Source organism: Canis aureus, chromosome 5, assembly GCF_053574225.1.
Source record: "Canis aureus isolate CA01 chromosome 5, VMU_Caureus_v.1.0, whole genome shotgun sequence".
Classification (NCBI taxonomy): domain Eukaryota; kingdom Metazoa; phylum Chordata; class Mammalia; order Carnivora; family Canidae; genus Canis; species Canis aureus.
Genome location: NC_135615.1, coordinates 30,174,661 through 30,195,072, shown reverse-complemented (window position 1 = coordinate 30,195,072; position 20,412 = coordinate 30,174,661). Strand labels below are relative to the sequence as shown.

General features: G+C 42.0%; 1 protein-coding gene across 4 annotated transcripts in view; it reads right to left on the bottom strand.

The window, feature by feature from the left end:
* Window positions 1-288: 288 nt before the first annotated feature.
* Window positions 289-20,412, bottom strand: part of PRKCQ (protein kinase C theta) — a 174,201-nt gene continuing 154,077 nt past the window's right edge. For 3 of the 4 annotated variants that reach the window (XM_077897291.1, XM_077897292.1, XM_077897294.1), the window contains exons 15-18: window positions 19,835-19,973; window positions 11,741-11,929; window positions 2,977-3,105; window positions 289-995 (exon numbers count right to left, since the gene is read on the bottom strand). In XM_077897291.1, the coding sequence (XP_077753417.1) occupies window positions 840-995; window positions 2,977-3,105; window positions 11,741-11,929; window positions 19,835-19,973 (613 nt within the window). In that variant the 3' untranslated portion in view covers window positions 289-839. Of the gene's footprint in view, window positions 996-2,976; window positions 3,106-5,387; window positions 5,500-11,740; window positions 11,930-19,834; window positions 19,974-20,412 lie in introns of those variants that run through there. The other variant, XM_077897295.1, reaches the window with a different exon arrangement.

Genomic DNA, 20,412 nt, shown 5'->3' with positions numbered 1-20,412 from the left:
TGTTGTAAGGATTATGCACTTCCTTTTTTTTTGTTACAGTGTGAAGAGTATGGTAATGAGTGACTTACACTGATACTGAAATCAACTGAGAATGGGTGGATGGGGTGGTTCTATTGGCAGGAGTAAGTGATTCTATCTTTGTTGGACTCTACTGTCTATGTTGACAAGATAGCCAGAGTAGGTGTTTTATTAAACCCTCCATCTCAGTGACATGAGCTCTTCTTTACTTTCCATTTTCCTCTTTCCCGAGAATCTCATGCCTAATCAGAATGAATGGATCTGTAAATCTCGAGTTACAAGCTATGTTTATTGTGAAGAATTCCCATAAAAACCTATTCAGGGCTTCCCCCACCACCATTTACGCTTCCACAGATGCAAACAGAACAAAACAGGTTAGTGGTTACTTGTCTGTGGCTGAATGAAGTCCACTCCTGCAGAGGGTGAGGCGCTGTTTCAGTCTTGAGACGTCTGTGCTCACTCTGCCTTCGGCCACTCATCAGCTGTTGATGCCCATGTGAAGAGCCATGATTTCGGGCAGTATTAACTTTTCAGGTCTTTTCACATTGCAGAGAACCATTGTGCCAGTAAGTAACTATGGTTAGTAATGACCTCGCTTCAAGAGTGGCCACAGGAGAGGACAGAGAAGCACCTAAGGGTGTAGTTATTAGTGGAGGAGTTGGCTTCTGCTGTAGATGCAAAGTCAGTGAGGAGCTAAAAGGTCTCAGCCTGTATTATTGAGTGTTTCTTTTCTTTCCCAAGGTGAAAAGGAATCCAAGGAGCGTCACTGGAACCAGTTCACAGACACAAGACAAATTCCCTTGTGTGTCAGGGGATGTGCTTCAGGATATCAACTTCTCCATCCCTGGGTTAATGAAGGAAAAGTTTCTGAACATGTTCTGGTCCATGCTGTTGATCAGGGCTCTGTCAGCAAATGACAGCCGGGGTTTCTCATTTAAGAATTCTTTGTCGAAATTGCTGCAGTCATACGGTGATTTCTTCATCCGAGTTTAAGGGAAGGGTGGAGGGAAAAAGGGAAGAAAATCAGGCACTGAATTATTTATCTTCATTTTTGTTATCTGGGTTCAATCTGTGTATGACCATGTGGGCATTCCAGGTAAACTGAAATAATATTTATAGATGGTCATAGGATTTATGGAACATTTCTAAGATCCTGAGCTGTGCCCTTAGCAATGGTACAATTAAATTCATGTCAAGGAATTTCATTATATACATCAAATAGTATCTCATGCTTCTGGTCAATAGTTTACATGAAACAGGATTGACAACCTTTGAAACAGTGGTGAGCCCAGATTTGACCTGTAGCCTTTTGGTGTTCAGGGGACAGTTTGGGGAAGGGGAAGAGGGTCGGAGCAGAAGTCAGGACTTTTGCAGATTATATACTCCTGTTCTTATATCAATATCCTTCACTATTTTTAGTCCTCTACCCATATTAATTTCATTATTAACCATTTTGGACTTCTTCTATAGACAGATTGGGACTAGCTCCCCTTAAGCCACCTGGTCCATTGGTGCTCATGAGAAAAGAAAAAGAAAGAATGTAAAAACGAACACCTATTTATAAATACTGCTTTGTATGGTGTATGGTTCAATTTTTTTAGATTATCAAAAGTCACCTTTGTGTATATATGAGTAACTAAGAGTCAGGCTCTTCCTATCCTCAAGAGGGCTCCTGGCTGGTGAGACCAATAGCCTGTGGTCTCTGCCTACAAATAGCTGTTTAGACAACACATGAGGGAAATTCCTTCCTACTGGTAGAATCGAGAATTGTCCTCTAGGGAAAGTGTAGATCAAAAGTCTGATTTTTAGGTGGATAATATCAAGTTGATTGTAATGTACCATGGAAGTTGAGACATGAATTATATTGTTCTGATGAGCTAAAACAAGGTAAAAATTCATTTTATCACAAATTATTAACTCATAGTTTAGGTATGACGCTATTAAAAATAACAAGAGTGCTATAGGCCAGCCTGTAGAACCCTTAGAGCATCCCCAGAGCTTGGGTCAAATGTTGAGACTAACTTTGCTAACCCTGAGAACACAGTTGCCTCCTCTGGTCAACCGCTATCCTGATGAATGGGAGTAGCTCTTTTCTAGAGTGGAGCATGTCATCCCACCCATGGAACATCTCACCCATGGAACAGACATAGAGATGTCATCTCTATGCAAAGAGATAGTCGAGATGGTTTATATCTATCTGGGTCATTACTTCTTTTTTTCCCAGGAATCACCAGGAATGGGTAAAGATGGCAAACACACCCCTTTGGTTTACTCTTTTAAAAAATAACTTCATGTAAAAATTGTACTAAAATATACCTAACATAAAAGTGACCATTTGAACCATTTTTAGGAGTACAGTTCGGTGGCATTAAGCGCATGCATTGTTATCAACATCCATCTGCAGAACTTTCTCATCTTAACTGTGTTTTATTTTTGTCTTCACTTTATGGCGGCTTGTTCTGCAAGTGGTCAAGTCACTTTTTCTCAGTGAGGTTAGTGACTTTTGCTAGTGAGCGTACACATGGGAGTTTAGAGACCTGTCTTTTCTTAAGCTCCAATTTACTTCTTAAACCAAAGAACATGTAACAATCACCATTAGGAGATACAGGTATGTGAATGAATTACAAACATCAGACAAACTCCTTATCTCATCTGAGAGTCACCTGGCACGTGCGTGTTAAGTCTGAGGCACGTACGCCCAACAGCTCCTTTTCATGCAGGTACATTTTCGTTGCAGAGGTTAGATACTGCAAACAAGAGTAACATCCCCTTGCTCCCCAACCCCCCACCAGCCAAACAACCTGAATTATGGTTAAGGAAGCACCTTCCTCCAAGAACTGAATCCAGGAGGGAAGCTGGGGCCCACACAGGGGTGAGGGGAAGCAGGCAGGCAGCCTTGGGGGTGAGTGGAGCAAGGCGGGAATGGTGGGGAGCCAACGGTCCTGGGTGGGTCCTTACCACTTTAGGCCGGAATGGTGGGTCAATCTCCTTTCTTTCAAGCTCTTCCCAGTTGATCTCCCGAAACAAAGGATGCTGGCGGATGTCTCCCCTCACTCCCAGCCTCTTTTCAGGTTCCCTCACGAACAGCTGAGCAACAGCAGAAAGGAGCAGTTATTTCTAAAGGGAAGCCTCAGACAAGGTTGCATCTCTTAGTACCTGAGCTTGGATCCCCAGGAATTTGACTCCATGAAGGTAAAGGCTCAGCGATTTGACACATGCTTTTCTAACTTTATTTTCCTACTTACCAGTGTCACCTGTTGCTTCAAGTCACACCGGTGACAACATTCTCCCTCAATTGAGCCTTCTAAATATTCTGGAATCTGGGCTTTTGCTTCCTTGCTCTTTGCCCTAGAAATGCTGTCTTTCAAGGGGATCTAGACCAATTTATAGGACCTCTGGTAGGATACCAAACTTTTCGACTCAGTGTCCTCATGTGTAAAGTGAGTCAAGTGTCCTTCCTGTGGGGCTGTTCTGTGGGTGGGATGATAAATAAACACACACACACACACACACACACACTGATTCCTGGGGTGTAAAGTGCAACAACATAGAATAAGTGATCAATTGGTTGACTTCCCATTGATCAAGTCTGATTTCTTACAAAGCTGCCTTCTAAGGATAACCGTCTTGCTATGAGGAGAAGCTCACTTCAGGGATAATATAAACTAGTTGCCAATAGCCCCCTTGGAACAAGACATCTGCAAACCTGCTGGTAAAGTAATGTTTAATTCAAATCATCTTTAATATTTTTTGACTTGTTTTTTTCCCCACACTGTCCCCTCTCCTGTTACTTTCCTCATGAGGTGAAATTGAACATTGGCCAGGATAGGAAAGAAATCTGGAAACTCTTCGAACTGAAACACAGCAGGTCAAGGGCAGTACTGAATGGGAGAGACCAAGCCTCTTGAGCCAAGAGGCAAGCCACAGGTCCTGAGTGCCTGCAGTGGTTACCCCTTTTTTCATACCCCTGCTAGATGTTTGTTTAGAATGTAACCGCTGGCTACAGGGTGTCTTAAGGACACCATGGGTCCCTGAAACAGAAACCAGAGTGAAATGAAGTGATTTTCCATGAGCTTCTGGCAGGAACTCACCTCCATGAACAACTAATTTATAGGGATCTCTTGCTTTTACTTCTTTTAAGAACAGCCAGTCTATATGTTTTCAAACACTACTTTACTTGTCTTGCCTTCCTACCTGAAAATCTTCAGAGGCTCTACCAAAACCACCCTTATCCCGCAATCCCAAAACTAAAATAACAAAAACCAACATGCTTGGATGTTGCATGTTCACTTCGTGCAAAGTGAAGTGTTTTTTTCCTTTTTTGTAATTATGATAATCTTTTTAAAAGTCCAAGTGTAACACTCATGCAACCACCTAGTAGAGCCACATGGCTAGTCACCCTAACTTCCTTCCCCCCTTACCCTATGCTGGCTGCTGAGGTCTCTCAATGGAACTTAAGGTTCAGCTCTGTTAGAAAACCACTAACATGAGGCTGTCACCCAAGAGACTTACTACCCACGAGGCTGTGGGCAAGTTTTCTGAGTCTCGAGTTCCTCACCTGTAAAATGCAGGGTGAAGCAAGGTCATCTCTATGCCCTGGTGAGCCCTAGTCCTCTGACCGCCTAGTGACCTAGGAACGCCTAGGGCATCCCAGGCTCTCTGTTGACACACATCCTTCCATTCCCACTGTACCCCTCTATTTTGTGCAGACATGTCTACTCACTGGATGTGCCACCTGTCTTTCCTACCATTGTCCTTCACTAGTGACATTTCCATCTTGCAAGGAGGTACTTCTCCCCATATTCTGCTCCTATTTCCTTCTCCTCATCTTTATTTTTTTTATTTTTTCTCTCCTCTTCATCTTTAAATCCCAGCCCACCAGTCATGGTGACATTATACTCCCTCTTCTTTGTGAAGCTTTCTTTGATTACATTAACTCTGGTGAGCTCTCCCTACCCTTCAAGTCAAGCTCACGGTCATATGGTTGATTCTCTGACTCATTCCAAGCAATGTTCTTTGAGAGTCAGGGATGCTGCTAGATGTCTCAGCTACGTTCTGTCTCCCTCTGGGAAACGAACTAGGGGTGGTAGAAGGGGAGGAGGGCGGGGGGTGGGAGTGAATGGGTGACGGGCACTGGGTGTTATTCTGTATGTTAGTAAATTGAACACCAATAAAAAAAAAAAAAAAAAAAGATGTCTCAGCTATATCATCCTGATTTTAAAAACAGATTCTAAAAGCAGATATCAGTGTCCCATTGTCAGCTGAGGAAACTGAGGCTCAGAGTAGCTATGTAACTTGCACAAGACCACAGATCCAGCCCTAGTCAGGGGTAGAGTCTAAAAAAAAATAAATTAAAAAAAAAATCTTACAAGATTTATCACTGCCGGATCCTTGGTTGTGACCACGTCTGTCTCAGTTCTCTAGGCTGGAGGAAATTTTCATCTCCCCAGGGGCTTTGTGACACATCATTGAAAAATGTTCCTTGATATGGAAGGTAGTTTTACACATGAGGATTCGGCAGCTTGAAATATGTAATTAAAACATTTAATTTAAGTTTCAGACTTTAAAAAAAAATAAATTATAAGCAGCCCCTTCTTGCTCTGGTGTTGAATTAGTCTCTCCTCTAAGCTCCACAGAACATTTGAACATATTTCCTTCATTAGAGAAAATATCACTATATATATATTTTTAAAGAGTATTTTTGTTTTACCAGAGTATAAGCTCTGAGGGCAGACACCATTTATGTTTCTCTTTCTTACAGAACCTTGCACAGCCATGCAAAAAGTAGATGCTCAATAAATGTTTGTTGAGTAAGTGAGCAAGCTATCCTTCTACTTTATTACTTGCAGACCATGTCTTCAGTCTCAGCTTCTGTTAGCCTCTTGTTTTTAGCAATAGAACAGCATATAGAAAAGGCACCAAGGTCACACAGTAAATATTTTTCCTGCAGACTCAAACACCAGTGTAAGTCAACAGATGGAAAGCAGATTGAGGGGCACTTGGGTGGCCCCAGATGATTAAGCATCTGCCTCCTTCATCTCAGGTCATGATCCTAGGGTCCTGGGATCAAGCCCTGCATTGGGCTCCCCTGCTCAGTGGGGAGTCTGCTTCTCCCCTCTGCTCATTCTCTCTCTCTCTGTATCTCTATCTTAAATGAATAAAATCTTTTTTTTTTTAAACCAGCAGATTGATTTCTTAGAAGCAGAGGGAATAAGTGATTTGCCCTGTATCTCTTCCCTTGAAACAACCATAATATCCTATTGACCTCTACTTCTTAAGGATATTTTGATGAAATAAGATGAGAGGGAAGATGTGCCTTGAGCACAGACCAAAACGTAGCTTGTGTTGTTATAATTAAAGGCTTCAGTGAATTAAATTAGAAGTAACTGCCCCAGGCCACATGTACACCATGCTGTCTCCCATTAGATTTTCCCAGTACCATGTGTGGCATTTGTACCTAGAGCATCATGACAAAGCTTTCTGAGCCTGGTCTATGTACCTGTGAAGTTAAATATATATTTAAAAAGATAAGACATGTAATGAGACTATAACATGATCTCCAGCTTCAGAACTCAAATTTCTTTCTAGTTTTGCACAAGAGTAAATCACTGTCTTCTCTGGCCTATGGCAAATCACTCCTCCTCCTCCCAGGTCCTGAAGATGACTGGTGAACTCACAGGAGGCCATTGGCTCTGTGCCTTGGATGCTGCACGGGGGGGACTCAATGTTCATGAATAGAGACTTGCTTTTGTTCACTAACACTGTCAGAGAATGGTTTACATTTATAGGAAACAGCACACCTTGTACATGAATGGCCAGGATGCAGCTGGAGTTTGTTTAAACTTATCCGACTGTCTGGGCTAGAACGTCAGTGCTGGGCTGCTGAGGATGGCCACCAGCATGTAGTGCCCATCCCAGGAGTGCTCTCCCCTCTTCATTCCCTTCTCAGATACATCTTTCTACAGAAAGGAAAGGTGGTTCTGTTTGAGATCATTCATTTTCCAGCAGTTTCCAAATAAACAAGCAGAACATACTGGATGAATGAATGAGGGGTGTTTCATTGGCAAGAGTCAACTGAACAGCAGTGTCCCTTTTGTAATTCTTGACAGAGCACAGCCTCCTCCACTGTGTAGCTGTTCAGGACACCACATGCATCTATGCCCTATAAGGGCTAAAAGGGATAGAGGCTGACATTGCTGCTGCTGCTGTAACAGATGCCACTTTTTCAGAGGACCCATTTCTTCTGGGTTTTACAACATTATATATAATCCTCTAGAGGAAGTTTCTCAGAAATGTTACTACCTTTGATCTTTGCAGAAAACGGATCTGAAGGATGTGGGGAACTGTTGGATCAAAGTTATAGAGCAAATGGGGAGCAGAGATGAAACTAGAAGCCAGTCTTATTGTCAGCAAATGGCATGATGGAAACTAATTTTTATCAGCCCAACTGCTGGAACACAGGAGAGGACTTTCTTTCTCATGCAGCAAAGGACAGGGAATTTTTACTAACTCACATGGGAACGAATAAGCCCCATCTCCTCAACAGGGATTTAAAACCATGTTCACCAACCAGCCCTTCCCTCCAGCATTCTTTATCTCCAGTTGTCTTGGTTTCTGCTCTGTTCTACAAGATTTATTTTCCACTGTGACAGCAAATCTTTTTCCTGCTATTGAAGCTGCACCTGATTTTGGTTTTGGTATTTGTTAGCTTTAGCCTTAGATTTTATTTTGTTTTTACACTTTTTTATTTTGAAGTAATTATAGTGTCGGTCTGCTTGGGCTGCTAAAACAAAATGCCATCGACTGAGTGGTGGCTTAAATAGTAAACATTTATTATAGTTCTAGACACTAGAAGTCCAAGATTGAGGTGCCAGCCTGGGCAGTTTCTGGTGAGGACTCTCTTCTTATCTTGCAGGTGGCCACCTTCTTGCTATGTCCTCACATGGCCTTTCCTTGGTAAGTGCACTTGGAGGGAGCAAAATCTTTCTCTTCCTTTTTGTATAACTGTACTAGTCCATATGGTCCCACCCTCATTATTTCATCTATGCCTAATTAGGTCCCAAAGGCCTCACCTCCTATAATCGTCACTTTTGGGGGTCAGGGTTTCAATATAGAAATTTGAGGTGGGCACACTCAGTCTGTACAGATAGATTCACAGGATGTTAAGAGCTAGTACAGGTGTCCTGAGTACCCTTCACCGAGTTTCCACTAATGCTTACGTCATATGTGATGACAGTGTGACACCAAAACCAGGAGATTGGCATTGATACAATATCTGTGTCTGGTTCTCTGTCATTTTATGTCCTGTGCAGATTGGGGTAACTACCATGACACACACGATACAGAACTGTCCTGTCAGCACAAAGCTGTCCCTAGGGATACCCCTTTACAGTCATACTCCCTAACCCCCACTGCCACTAATCCGATTTCTGTCCCCACAATGTCCTTTCAAGAATGTTACACAAGTGGACTCACACAGTATGCGGCCTTTTGAGACTGGGTTTTTTCACTCAGCATAATGCCATACAAGTGGTTTTGTGCATCAATAATAGTTCATTCCTTTTTACTGCTGAGTAATATTCCATACATGTGACTTGTCATCTTTCCTCCTCCAACTGGATGCCTTCTTTCTTCCCCCCACCCCCACCAGTCCTTCTGTCCTTTAAAACTATCACTCCCAGCATTTACTTTTGATTAACTCCACCTGGCCCCATTACTCCTTCACCCTCCTTCCTCACTGGGAGCTCTTCCAGAACCCAAGGAGGAACTGGGTTTGGGAAGCACAGCTATTGAGCTTTATGGAACACCAAGAGATGAAGGTGGATCGCCTACAGGCAGCCCCTACACTCTTTCCTTATTTCCTTCTTCCAGTGGGTTTTGTGGGCTCAGGCCTTCCCAGTGTACCCTCACACCACAGATTGAAGTGTGTCCCCTCAAAATTCATATATTGAAGCCCTAACCCCCGAAGTGAGTGTGCCTGGAATGAGGGAGTAATTAAGGTTAAATGAAGTCATATGGGCGGGAAGCTGGTCCAATAGAATTAGCTCTTCTAAACAGAAACAGCAGAGAGCTCTTCCGTGTGAGGACATGGCAAGAAGGTGCCTGCCTGCAAGCTGGGAAGAAAGCCTTCACCAGAAACTGACCCTGCTGGACCTTGCTTTTGGACTTCTAGCCTCCAGAACTGTTAGTAAATAAATTTGTTAGAGTCTGAGTACCTCAGTTTGTGATATTTCATTACAGCAGCTGGAGCCAACTAACCACCTTAAGTCCTTCGGAGGGCAATGTGTAAAATAACAGCAGCAACTCTAATAATGTTTGAACTTGCCTTTATGTAAAGCAAAATTGTTCCCGTTCCTGCTTTGTTTTTACTGTAGTCATATTTTTAACTGGCTAATTTTGAAATCAGCTTTCATTTAATATGTGTGTTGTTCAGTCATTAAAAGTGTATTTAATTGGTCGTTCTGAGAGTTTTCTAGGTTTATGGCTTGTTTGGATAATAGAAATGGAAAGCTGAATTGAACTGAGTCAGATTTTAAATGCCATCAGCCTTGGGCTAGGTGTCCTGGGAGGGCTTTGTCAGCACTTTAGATTCAACATCTTGATTCCTGAGGGGGAACTTTAGAGTTGCCTCAACATTTCAAAGACTCTGGACAAGTTGTCAGTTGTATGAGAGCGGGAGAAGCGGATGCCCTTTACATTTAAGTCCAAATAGTTCATAAGAAACAAGTAGACTAGTGGAAAAAAAAAATGAACCTGGTAATCTTTTTAAGTTTAGATTTAAAATCCACTGGTATGTTCTGATGTTGAAAAGTCTTATTCCCATTTCTCATTATAAAGACACCAAGGCTGAAAATTATTTACCTAAATGATTTTTTAAAGCAAGCTGAGATAGGAGATGTCAAAATTCAAAACACCTGTATTCTTGGCCCACTTCTTTTAGAGTTGTTAGCTTCTTGATCACACTGGTACATCTTTCCTTGATCTAAGTAGCTGTCAGGACAGCTCATTGGGTGCAGGTGGTTGTTATATGTAATAGGATTTGTAGTACTGTGATTTATGTTTTTTTTTTTTTTGTACTGATACACTGTTTTGCATCCTACAAAAACGTAAACTAAGACTGCCTAAAATCAAAAAATTTTTAAAGATTATTATTTAGGGAGAGAAATTGGCGGGGAGTAGCAGAGGGAGAGCGAGAGAATCCGTAGCCGACTCTGCTGAGCACGGAGCCTAATGCGGGGCTCAATCTCACAACTCTGAGATCATGACATGAGCTGAAATCAAGAGACACTTCACTGACTGAGCCACCCAGGTGCCCCTAAAATCTAAATCTTTAATGACGGCTCTCAGGTGCTTCTTATGTCCCTACATTAGTTTATCCGAGGAGCTCCCAGTGCCCATCTGTGGCATTACCAGTTCTGCATTGATTCTGGGCTATCATGGATAGGGATCTGACTCCTATGGTGGTGATTTCTGGGGACTGCTGCAGAGGTGATGACAGTCTGAATTCTGAGATATAGGGTGAAAAATGCATCCATTTTTTTTCCAGTGAACAGAGGAAAGTGATGTGGCAGGGGAGCTGGTCTGCATCATTTTAAATACTGCCTAAGAGGTTCACTCAGCAGGCAGCGAGTAGTGAGATGGAGCATCATGAAAGTGGAGTTTGGTACAGTAGCTGGGCCAGGGAATAGACTGAACAGCCTGTGTATCAAGGGCTGCCACCAAAAATGTCCCCACCAAATAGTACTTTGAAAAGACCCACTAGAATGCTCCACAATAGTGGTGGCCTTAACAACCCACCAGGTTCAGAGTATGAAGCCACCCAGACAAAAGAACAATTATTTCTCCTTATCCCTCCGTTCTCTCCCTACTTTTAACTGGGTATGACCTGAAATAGAAACTCAAGAATTAGGAAGAGAACAGTTGGAGGACACAGCTGACCACAATATGACCACATTTCCTTCTCCAAAGGTGATTGGCTGCCAGCCCTGAACATGATGGAGGAGAGGCATTAGAAGTCTTTGCTTTAGGGATTAGGTTGATGTGATGACTTCTGTCTGGGGTTGAACAGTTTTAATTTCTAAACTGAGATTTTTATGGCTTAGGAATGATGAAAGATTTGTCTTTCACCGAAGAGTGAACAGGAATGTTGCACGTTCTGTCCAGGTGGGAAGGGGAAGATTAACTGGACCAAGTGGGTTTAATGGGGACAATGGGAAACCAAAGGTTGAGTGTGAAGCCACAAATTGTGCTTGCAAATGGGCCAGTTATATCTGAGAGTGAGGGCATTCGAGAGTCATGGAACTCGGAATGCCTGGGTGGTTCAGTGGTTGAGCGTCTGCCTTTGGTTCAGGTGGTGACCCCGGGGACCTGGGATCAAGTCCCCCATCAGGCTCCCTGCAGGAAGCCTGCTTCTCCCTCTGCCTGGGTCTCTGCCTCTCTGTGTCTTTCATGAATTAATAAACAAATAAAATCTTAAAAGAGTCATGGAACTAGTTTTTGGGCCTTTCTTGTGTAAATTATGCCCATGAATGTTCATCTTCTCATTTTGGTATCTAACGTCCATCCTGTTGGTAACTCGATGCAGATGGTTAACATCCCATTTAAACCCAGTTTGAAAGGACTATTGTTTACCATATATAAATCAGAGCTTAGATCTGTCTGGGAGTACCAATCAGAATATGTAATACTAATCCTATGGAGTCTCCTTGACTTCATTTCTTACCTTCACTAAAAGGTCCTTTGCCTCCTTCTCAAGCCATCGAGGGTAAAAGGGATTGTCCATGCGGATGGAGTGGAAAAGCTCTTCTTCATCTTGCCCATGGAAGGGTGACTGACCAATTAGCATCTCATAGAGGAGAACTCCAAATGACCACCAGTCAACAGAATGGTTATATTTCTGACCCAGCAAGATCTGTGACCAAGAGGTAGAGGTGTAATTAATAAACATGAGGTGGATGAGTGAAAACCCTGCTTGAACTTTTCAACACCACTCAGTAAATAGTTGATGGCAATGACACTATGTGGTTTTAACACCCATCACAGTGAAAACTGCATCTTTTGAGAAGCTAATGATTGGATAGAAATGAGTGGGCAGTGCCAAACTGAGCAAACATTTTTTGATTTTAATTTATACTTTTCCTCTGGCCTTATGTGCAACAAGTGACTTGTGCAATTGGCCTTCATTTTCCCACCTGGGATGTGAGGACTTGGGTGGTAGACTTAGACCTAAGCAAACTGGTATCTGCTCTCCTGTGAGTAGCTAAACCAAACCCACATGTTTTACTGACTTCTGCTGACCTGAGACTTTGCATAAACTTTCAGTAGGTAATCACACATCCAGATAAGTCATCTGATCAAATCCATTCCTTAAAACCTGTCCAGACACAGTTGTATGACTAAGGAGTTCCATCTATGGTTTCTGTTAAAAAGTCAAGATATAGTGGGGCACCTGGGTGGCTCAGACGGTTAAATGTCTGACTCATGGTTTTGGCTCGGGTCATGATCTCAGGGTTGGCAGATTGAGCCCCGTGTTAGGCTCCACACTGAACCTGTTTGGGATTCTTTCTCTCCCTCTGCCCTGCACCTACCCCCTCCTTCGCAGCTTAAGTTCTCTCTCTTAGAAAAAAAATTTAGGGAGTATGCCTAGCTCAGTGGCCCCCCTGTATAACAGACTAGGATAACAGACTTCAGATTCAGAAATCCTCTGAGAGTAGTGTCCAGCTTGACAGCAGTGCTTTGAGTAGAACTGATCTGATCTGTCCTTTAGGGACATGGGTTTAAAGTCTGGGATCCCACCTAACAAAAAGATTTCTACCCTTTCACCAATCCACTCTCCTGGTAGGAAAGACTGTATTCTGGCCTTTCAGCTGCTTCCTTGTTTAATGTTAGAAGGTAGAGAGCATACACGTGACTGTGCTTGATGCTTGTCATCCTAACAAACCGAGCTGTGACCTTCTCTAAAACTGTGCAAGTGTCCATCAGCAGATGAATGGATAAACAGTGTGGTCTATACATACAGTGAAATATTATTCAGCCTTAAAACAGAATGAAATCCTGACACATGATACAACCTAGATAAACCTTGAGGACATTGTGCTAAGTGAAATAAGGCAGACTTAAAAAGACAAATACTGTAATGATTCCACTTATATGAGGTCCCTAGAAGAGTCTTATTTATAGGGACAGGAAGGAGAGTGATGGTTGCTGGGGTTTGGGGAAATGGGGAGTTGTTTAATGGATATAGAGTTTGAATTGTGCCAGATAAAAAATTCTAGAGACTGGCTGTACAATAATGTGAATGTATTTAATACTAACTGAATAATATTCTTAAGAATGGTAAAATGGTATATTTTATAGTATGTATATTTTGCCTCAATTAAAACCAGTACACCGTAGGAATACAATAACAATTTGTTAAATGAAGAAGAGGAGATTAAGATTTGTAGGGAATCAGAAAAGACCCCAAACAGCCAGAGGAATATTGAAAAAGAAAACCAATGCCAGGGGCATCACAATGCCTGATTTCAAACTGTATTACAAAGCTGTGATCATCAAGATAGTGTGATAATGGCACAACAACAGACACATAGATCAATGGAATGGAGTAGAGAACCCAGAAGTGGATCCTCAAGTCTACAGTCAACTCATCTTTGACAAAGCAGGAAAGACTATCCATTGGAAAAAGGACAGTCTCTTCAATAAATGGTGTTGGAAAAATTGGACATCCACATACAGAAGAATGAAACTGGATTGTTCTCTTACACCAGACACAAAGATAAACTCAAAATGGTTGAAAGATCTAAATGTGAGACAAGAATCCATAAATCCTAGAGGACAACACAAGCAACATCCTTTTTGAACCCGGCTGCAACAACTTCTTGCAAGACACATCTATGAAGGCAAGGGAAACAAAGATGAACTATTGGGACTTAAGATAGAAAGCTTCTGCACAGCAAAGGAAACAATCAACAAAACTAAAAGACGACCTACAGAATGGGAGAAGATATTCACAAATGACATATCAGATAAAGGGCTAGCATCCAAGATCCATAAAGAACTTATTGAACTCAACACTCAAGAAACAAACAATCCAGTCATGAAATGGTTAGAAGACATGAACACACATTTCTCCAAAGAACAACTACTCAGCCAGCAGAAAGGATGAACACCCACCATTTGATTTGATGTGGATGGAACTGGAGGCTATTGTGCTGAGTGAAATAAGTCAATTGGAGGACAATCATCATATGGTTTCACTTATATGTGGAATATAAGAAATAGTGAAAGAGACTATAAGAGAAGGAGGGAAACTGGGGAAAAATTAGAGAGGGAGACAAACCATGAGACTCCTGACTCTGGGGAACAAAGGGTTACAGAAGGGGAGGAGGGTAGGGGGATGGGGTGACTGGGTGAAGGGCACTAAGGAGGTCACTAAGGAGGTGGGATGAGCACCGAGTGTTATATGTTGGCAAATTGAACTTAAATAAATTTTTTTTTTTTTTATGGGACACTCAGGTGGTTCAGTGGTTGAGCATCTGCCTTTGGCTCAGGTCGTGAACCTGGGGTCCTGGGATGAAGTCCCATATTGGGCTCCCTGCAAGGAGCCTGCTTCTCCCTCTGCCTGTGTCTCTGCCTCTCTCTCTGTGTCTCTCATGAATAAATAAATCTTTAAAAAAATATTTTTTTTTAAAAAAGAGAAAATCATTGTCTTTCACAATTGCCACTTCCAGGATGGGTTGGGGACGAGCTGCTTTATTACCCAATAGGGAGAAGTGATAATAGTATTGAAGCACAGGATTAAAAAGTGAGACTCTTGGGATGGCCATCCTTCCCGCCCCACAATTTGAGGCCTACCTCAGTGGGCCTCCCTGTGTGAACATATACTCATAAATACACAAAGGTCATTTTACTGTTAGAATTCCTTGTTTGAAATGGAATTTTTTCTTACACGGACCTATGGAATGAATAGTAGAAGTACTATTCAAAAAGCACTGGTTGCTTTTGGAAAGGAAAATGATGCTACATTCTAGACATTCCATGTCCTGGTGCTGGTGAGGCTTGCGATGCAGCAGAATGATGTGCATAGCTTCCATCTCTGACCGCTACCTGACTCCAGGCCTGTCCTGGGGAATCAGATACATCTGGTATGAGTCTCAGGGATATGGCAGGAGTGTCTCTAACACAAGAGTTGATAAGCCACAATGCAACTGTGTCAACCATGCAAAATGTTGTGGGTTCTCTCTCTGGCTCAGTCCCTCATGGTGTAGTTTGGGGCAGATTCTTTCACGGCCCCGCCCCTGCATCTCATTTGTGAAAAGTGGTGATAACATTTGGCTTATTACTGGGTTGCTGTGAGAACCCAGTGAAAAGTAGGCAAGACCGCTTGCTGCATCCTATGGAAATGACTATATGTCCTAGGATAAAGACCTATCTTGGTCAACTGGTACCCATTTGTGAAAATAAAGACTAAGTTGCAGACAGATGTTTGCAATCTGCGGCTGACTTCCAGCATAAAAATGCTAGCCACCATCTGTAACTCAGTTTTTAAATACAAAAGTTGAAGTTTAGAGAAGATGTAGTATTCCTTAAGGGAAAGTTTAAAAGTAGCTGCAGGGAGAAAGATAAAGAAAACGTTTGTGTGCATTTGCATGCACACAATTTTCATTCAGATGCATTTGCCTTAAAAGGGTTGGGAGTGGGGGTGAGGGTGGGGGAGGGGGTAGGGGTGGGCTGCTTCACATGCAATTCTCAGGACATGTCAGAAGGGGGAGCTAAAGCAACCAGAAATTGCTCTGAGCTTCAGGTCTTCATAAACCACTTGATCTGGAAGGACAGATGAAATTTGGAAGACAGGACACAGCTGTGGTGGAAATTAAGTTTTCTAAAGCTAGGTGATGTTCTTTTTGTTTTTGATTTTGTTTTTAAAGATTTTATTTCAGAGAGAGCTAGTGAGAGAGAGAGAGAGAGAGAGAGAGCGCGCGCATTGTGCCAGGGCACAAGCAGGGAGGAGGGGTAGAGGGAGAAGCTGATTCCCCACTAAGCAGGGAGCCTGATGCAAGACTCCATCCTAGGACCCTGAGATCATGATCTGAGCAGAAGGCAGATACTTAACCAACTGAGCCACCCAGGTGTCCATAAAACTAGGTGATGTTAATAAAGAATTTGTTTTAAGTAGGGAGGAAGAAGCACAAAGCAGACTCACACAGCCACAACAGAAAGTCTGCAGATATATGCTGACGTGCATTAGGTGTTTGCCATAATTATTTGTTTTATTTATAAGAACTCCTGAGGCGCAGGTCCTGTGATACCTATATAACAAAGGGAGTGATTGGACTTCGGGTGGTTACCTGTCTTATTTAAGATCTCTTAGTGAGCTGAAGTGATATTCTGAAACCTGATCCTTTCATATTTAATGTCTCCTAGATTAAACCGCAACCTAACATGGCTATACTCACATTGTCCATATTTTTTAAAGAAACTGGTAGAGAAACAATGGCTGGAGTGGCTCCTTTTTCTGCTTCACAGCCTCTGCTGCCTTCTTATGGCCTCATCATCTTTTGTCCTGTTTCCTTCCCCAAATGAGTGACACTGGTGCCCTCATTTAGAATTTTAAACAGTAACTGAGGTCTCCAAAGAGGAAAATGGGAAGCCCCTCTCAGAGGGAGTGTGGGGGTGGTTGCATTTGTATGTTTGCTTTCAGCATATTGTAAGGTGTGTTACCATCATTGCTATTACTTATTATCCTGAGGCATGTCGTTTATGTTGTGTGCCCAATTATGTGGATTGCTGGGCTCTCTTTAAACAAAATTCATTTTGGCAAAATGGCAAATCCTTAAAACTTTGTCTGGAGAGAGGCTTGAAGATCATGCTGAAGAATACAAGGATATAGAATGTAAGAAAATGGTAGCAGAGTGGTCTCTCTGACTCTTAGTACAGCTCTTTGTCACCAACAGTGCCATTCATTGAGACAAGAAAGCTAAAACAATAAAAAAGTCAGATGTATCAAAGACATTGTTTTGAATTACGGAATTATTTGAATTGCAACCACTACCGTCAATGATGAAACTTGCCCAAAATATATACTGTGAAGTCTAAGTGAAACTATGCCTTCATGAGCTATCTTTTCCAGGTATGATGGCCAATGAAACTAAGAATTAAAAAACTAATCAGACTTTTGAATCTCAGGGTGCTAAAACATTAAATTAAAATTTTAAGAAGTTTTTTGATCTCAGTATTTTAATGAATCACAAATGTACTATTCATAAACAATAAAATTTAGTTACTTAAGATAATTTTATTTTGGAGTGCCTGGCTGGCTCTTGATCTCAGGATTCTGAACTTGAGCTCCATGTTGGGTGTAGAGATTATTTAAAAAGTAAAATCTTAAAAAAAATGTATATTTCATTTTTAGTTCAACCTGATTATATTCTTCTCTATGCATGTTTTATAACACATAGGCTATACTGGTTGGCAATAATATGTGTGATTCATATAAAGAGTAGACTGGGGATGCTTTTAAGTGATGAGGGAGCATCTTTTACAAAACTTTAAAACTATGTAAAGAGAATGCCCTGAAGTTGGATGGTGTTGGAGAGCAGAGGGCGTCCAGGCAAGAGATGCTCAGGGCCTGGAGTAGGGTAGCAGCAGGGAAGTTGGTGAGGGAATTGGAGAATCAATGGAGGTCAAATCAAAGGGATTCATTTTGAGGATTGAGAAGGAATCAAGGGAGATTCTTAATTCAGTCACAAGACTGGGGAGGGGAAAGAATAGACTTCCCTGAGGGCTACATTTTGGCGTTTGGATTTGGGAAAGGTAAGAAAGATAAAACTCAGATTATTCCTAGCTTTCTAGCCAGGTGAGTAGATGAATAGGTGTGTAATTTACCAAAACAGGGATAAAGGAGAAGGGTGGGGTGGGGCGGAGCAGGTTCAACAGAGAAAGTGAGTTTGAGACCTGTTATATTTGAATGGCCTGTGATAGCTGGAGCAAGAAGTTTGGGCTGGCCATATTGAGTTTGGAGTTAGAACCATAGTCCTAAGTACTATGTCTCATGGAAAATCTATAGTAGGAAGACAAGGGGGCCCAGAACGGAAGAGTGTGAAGACAAGCATGCTGGAAGATGAGAGAGACTGAAGTTGCAAAGAGAGAAGTTGGTTGCTGACGCTATATTCTGGAAGATGCAGAAGGAATCAGAACCAGGGAAAGGCTCTGGTGTAAGGAATTTGCAGACAAGAAAGTTGAAGTTCAATCAAAATTAAATACCAAATAAGCACAGGACAAAGCCAACATATTTCTTAGACTCAGGGTGCCACAATTATGCGAGCAATGACAGACTTGCTAAGTTTTGACCAAAGAAATCAGAATTCCATCACTATCGAACAACCATCCCCTTTTTCCACATTGATTGATATTCATTCATCCTTCTGAAAGATATTTTATTAGCAGTGCAATGTGTCAAGCGCCATGCTTGTTCCTTGAATATAAAATTGCATAAGATCACACTAATCTATACATATGATAAAATGATACAGAACTATATATACGTTGTACCAATATCCATTCCCTGGTTTTGGTATTGTACCATAGTTAGAGAAGATGTAGCCATTGGGGGAAACTAGAGAAAAGGGGTGTGTGTGTGTGTGTGTGTGTGTGTGTGTGTGTATACATATACATATACACACATACATATATATACACATACACACATATATACACACACACACATATGACATTTCTGTACTATTTGTGCAACTTCTTGTTAATCTATAATTTCAAAATAAAAACTTAAAAAGTAAATAGCTTGACTTTAGAGCAATCATCCAGGAGCACAGGGAGATTGAGATAAAAAAGGCAATAAAGACGAGTGTTTTGCTATGAGAAGGCTCAAGTGGTAGGGGATGTCCAACCTCCCTGGGGTTGACAGCTGGGGAGGACTCCATTACCAGGGGGCACATGGATAGAGTACTACTGCTGGATGCCTTCTGAGCAACTTCCATTCTTCTAAGGGCTTAGAATATGAGCTCCTCACCCTTTTTTTTTTAAAAAAAAAAAAACACTTTCGGGATGCCTGGGTGGCTCAGTGGTTCAGCGTCTGCCTTCAGCTCAGGACCTGATCCCAGGTCCAGGGATCAAGTCCCACATTGGGCTCCTTGTGAGCCTACTTCTCCCTCTGCCTGTGTCTCTGCCTCTCTCTGTGTGTCTCTCATGAATGAATAAATGAATGAATAAGTAAATCTTTTAAAAAACAAAACAACTTTTATAGGCTTTTCCATTTTTTTTTTTGGCTTTTCCATTTTACTCTTAAAATGTCACTGACCATAAATATCCTCCTCATTTTACAGAAGAGGGGATGAGGGTCAGCAGACTTCAGCAATCTGGTCACATGACACAAGAGAGCTTAGAAACCAGAGTTTAGGTTTTTCTGGTCCCAAGGTGAAATCACTGGACTTATTCAGGTGGATACTTATGAGCCTGTTCAGTGACCACCTGGATCTTCACTGTTGTTTCCTCTGGCTGGTCTGAGTGGAGTGAATACAGCTTAAGGCTGTGGTAAGGAGGAGCCAGGGCTATGGAGGATATGCTGAGCCATTCAAGACTTAGACTAACTAGTCAGCTGAGCACTCATCAAATAATAATATAGCCCTGTGTGCAGCCATATTTATGAAATACTCAGAAAAACAAATATAAATCCTGAAACAAACTACTTAAATTCTTTGGATTTTTTTTTTTCAGGAGAGGAAAGAGCAGTGATGCTTGGCTTGGGACATGTGGGGCTGGGCAAGGGCCCGTGCACACCATTCGGGCAACACATCCCTACCTCTGGGGCAATGTAGTCAGGGGTTCCGCAGAAAGTGTTTGTCTTGGCATCTCCTAACATGTTCTCCTTGCACATTCCAAAGTCTGCTATTTTGATATGTCCATCTTTGTCTAACAGGATGTTATCTAGCTTCAGGTCTCTGAAAAACAAAAGCAAAGCAAAATCTCACTTTAATAAATACATATTTTGTTAAAATAGAATTGCCACATGAGGGGCATTCACTTGTCCCATCACAGCCTAAGATGATCATGGGCACATAATTTGCTGCTCCTCTTCTTCCCTTTCAACCCTGTTCTTCAATCTATGGCTCTGTCCATGGGCTCACTGCCTTCTCCTTGGTGGTTCTTCCTTGACTAGTGTCTCGTGATTGGGACTTGACCTGGCTCTACTTGGCTCAGGTCAGCTTTCTCAGGCTGGACTCTGACAGACTTTTGCATCCCCCATGCCCAGTGAAATGCTTGGTGCATCTCTGGAGCTATGGATGGATGGCTGCATGGGTGGTGGGACAGGAAATGTGTTTTCTCTCCAGTGTAGCATCTTTCAGTTTTAAGGTGGCTTCAAGAAACTATATTGGGATG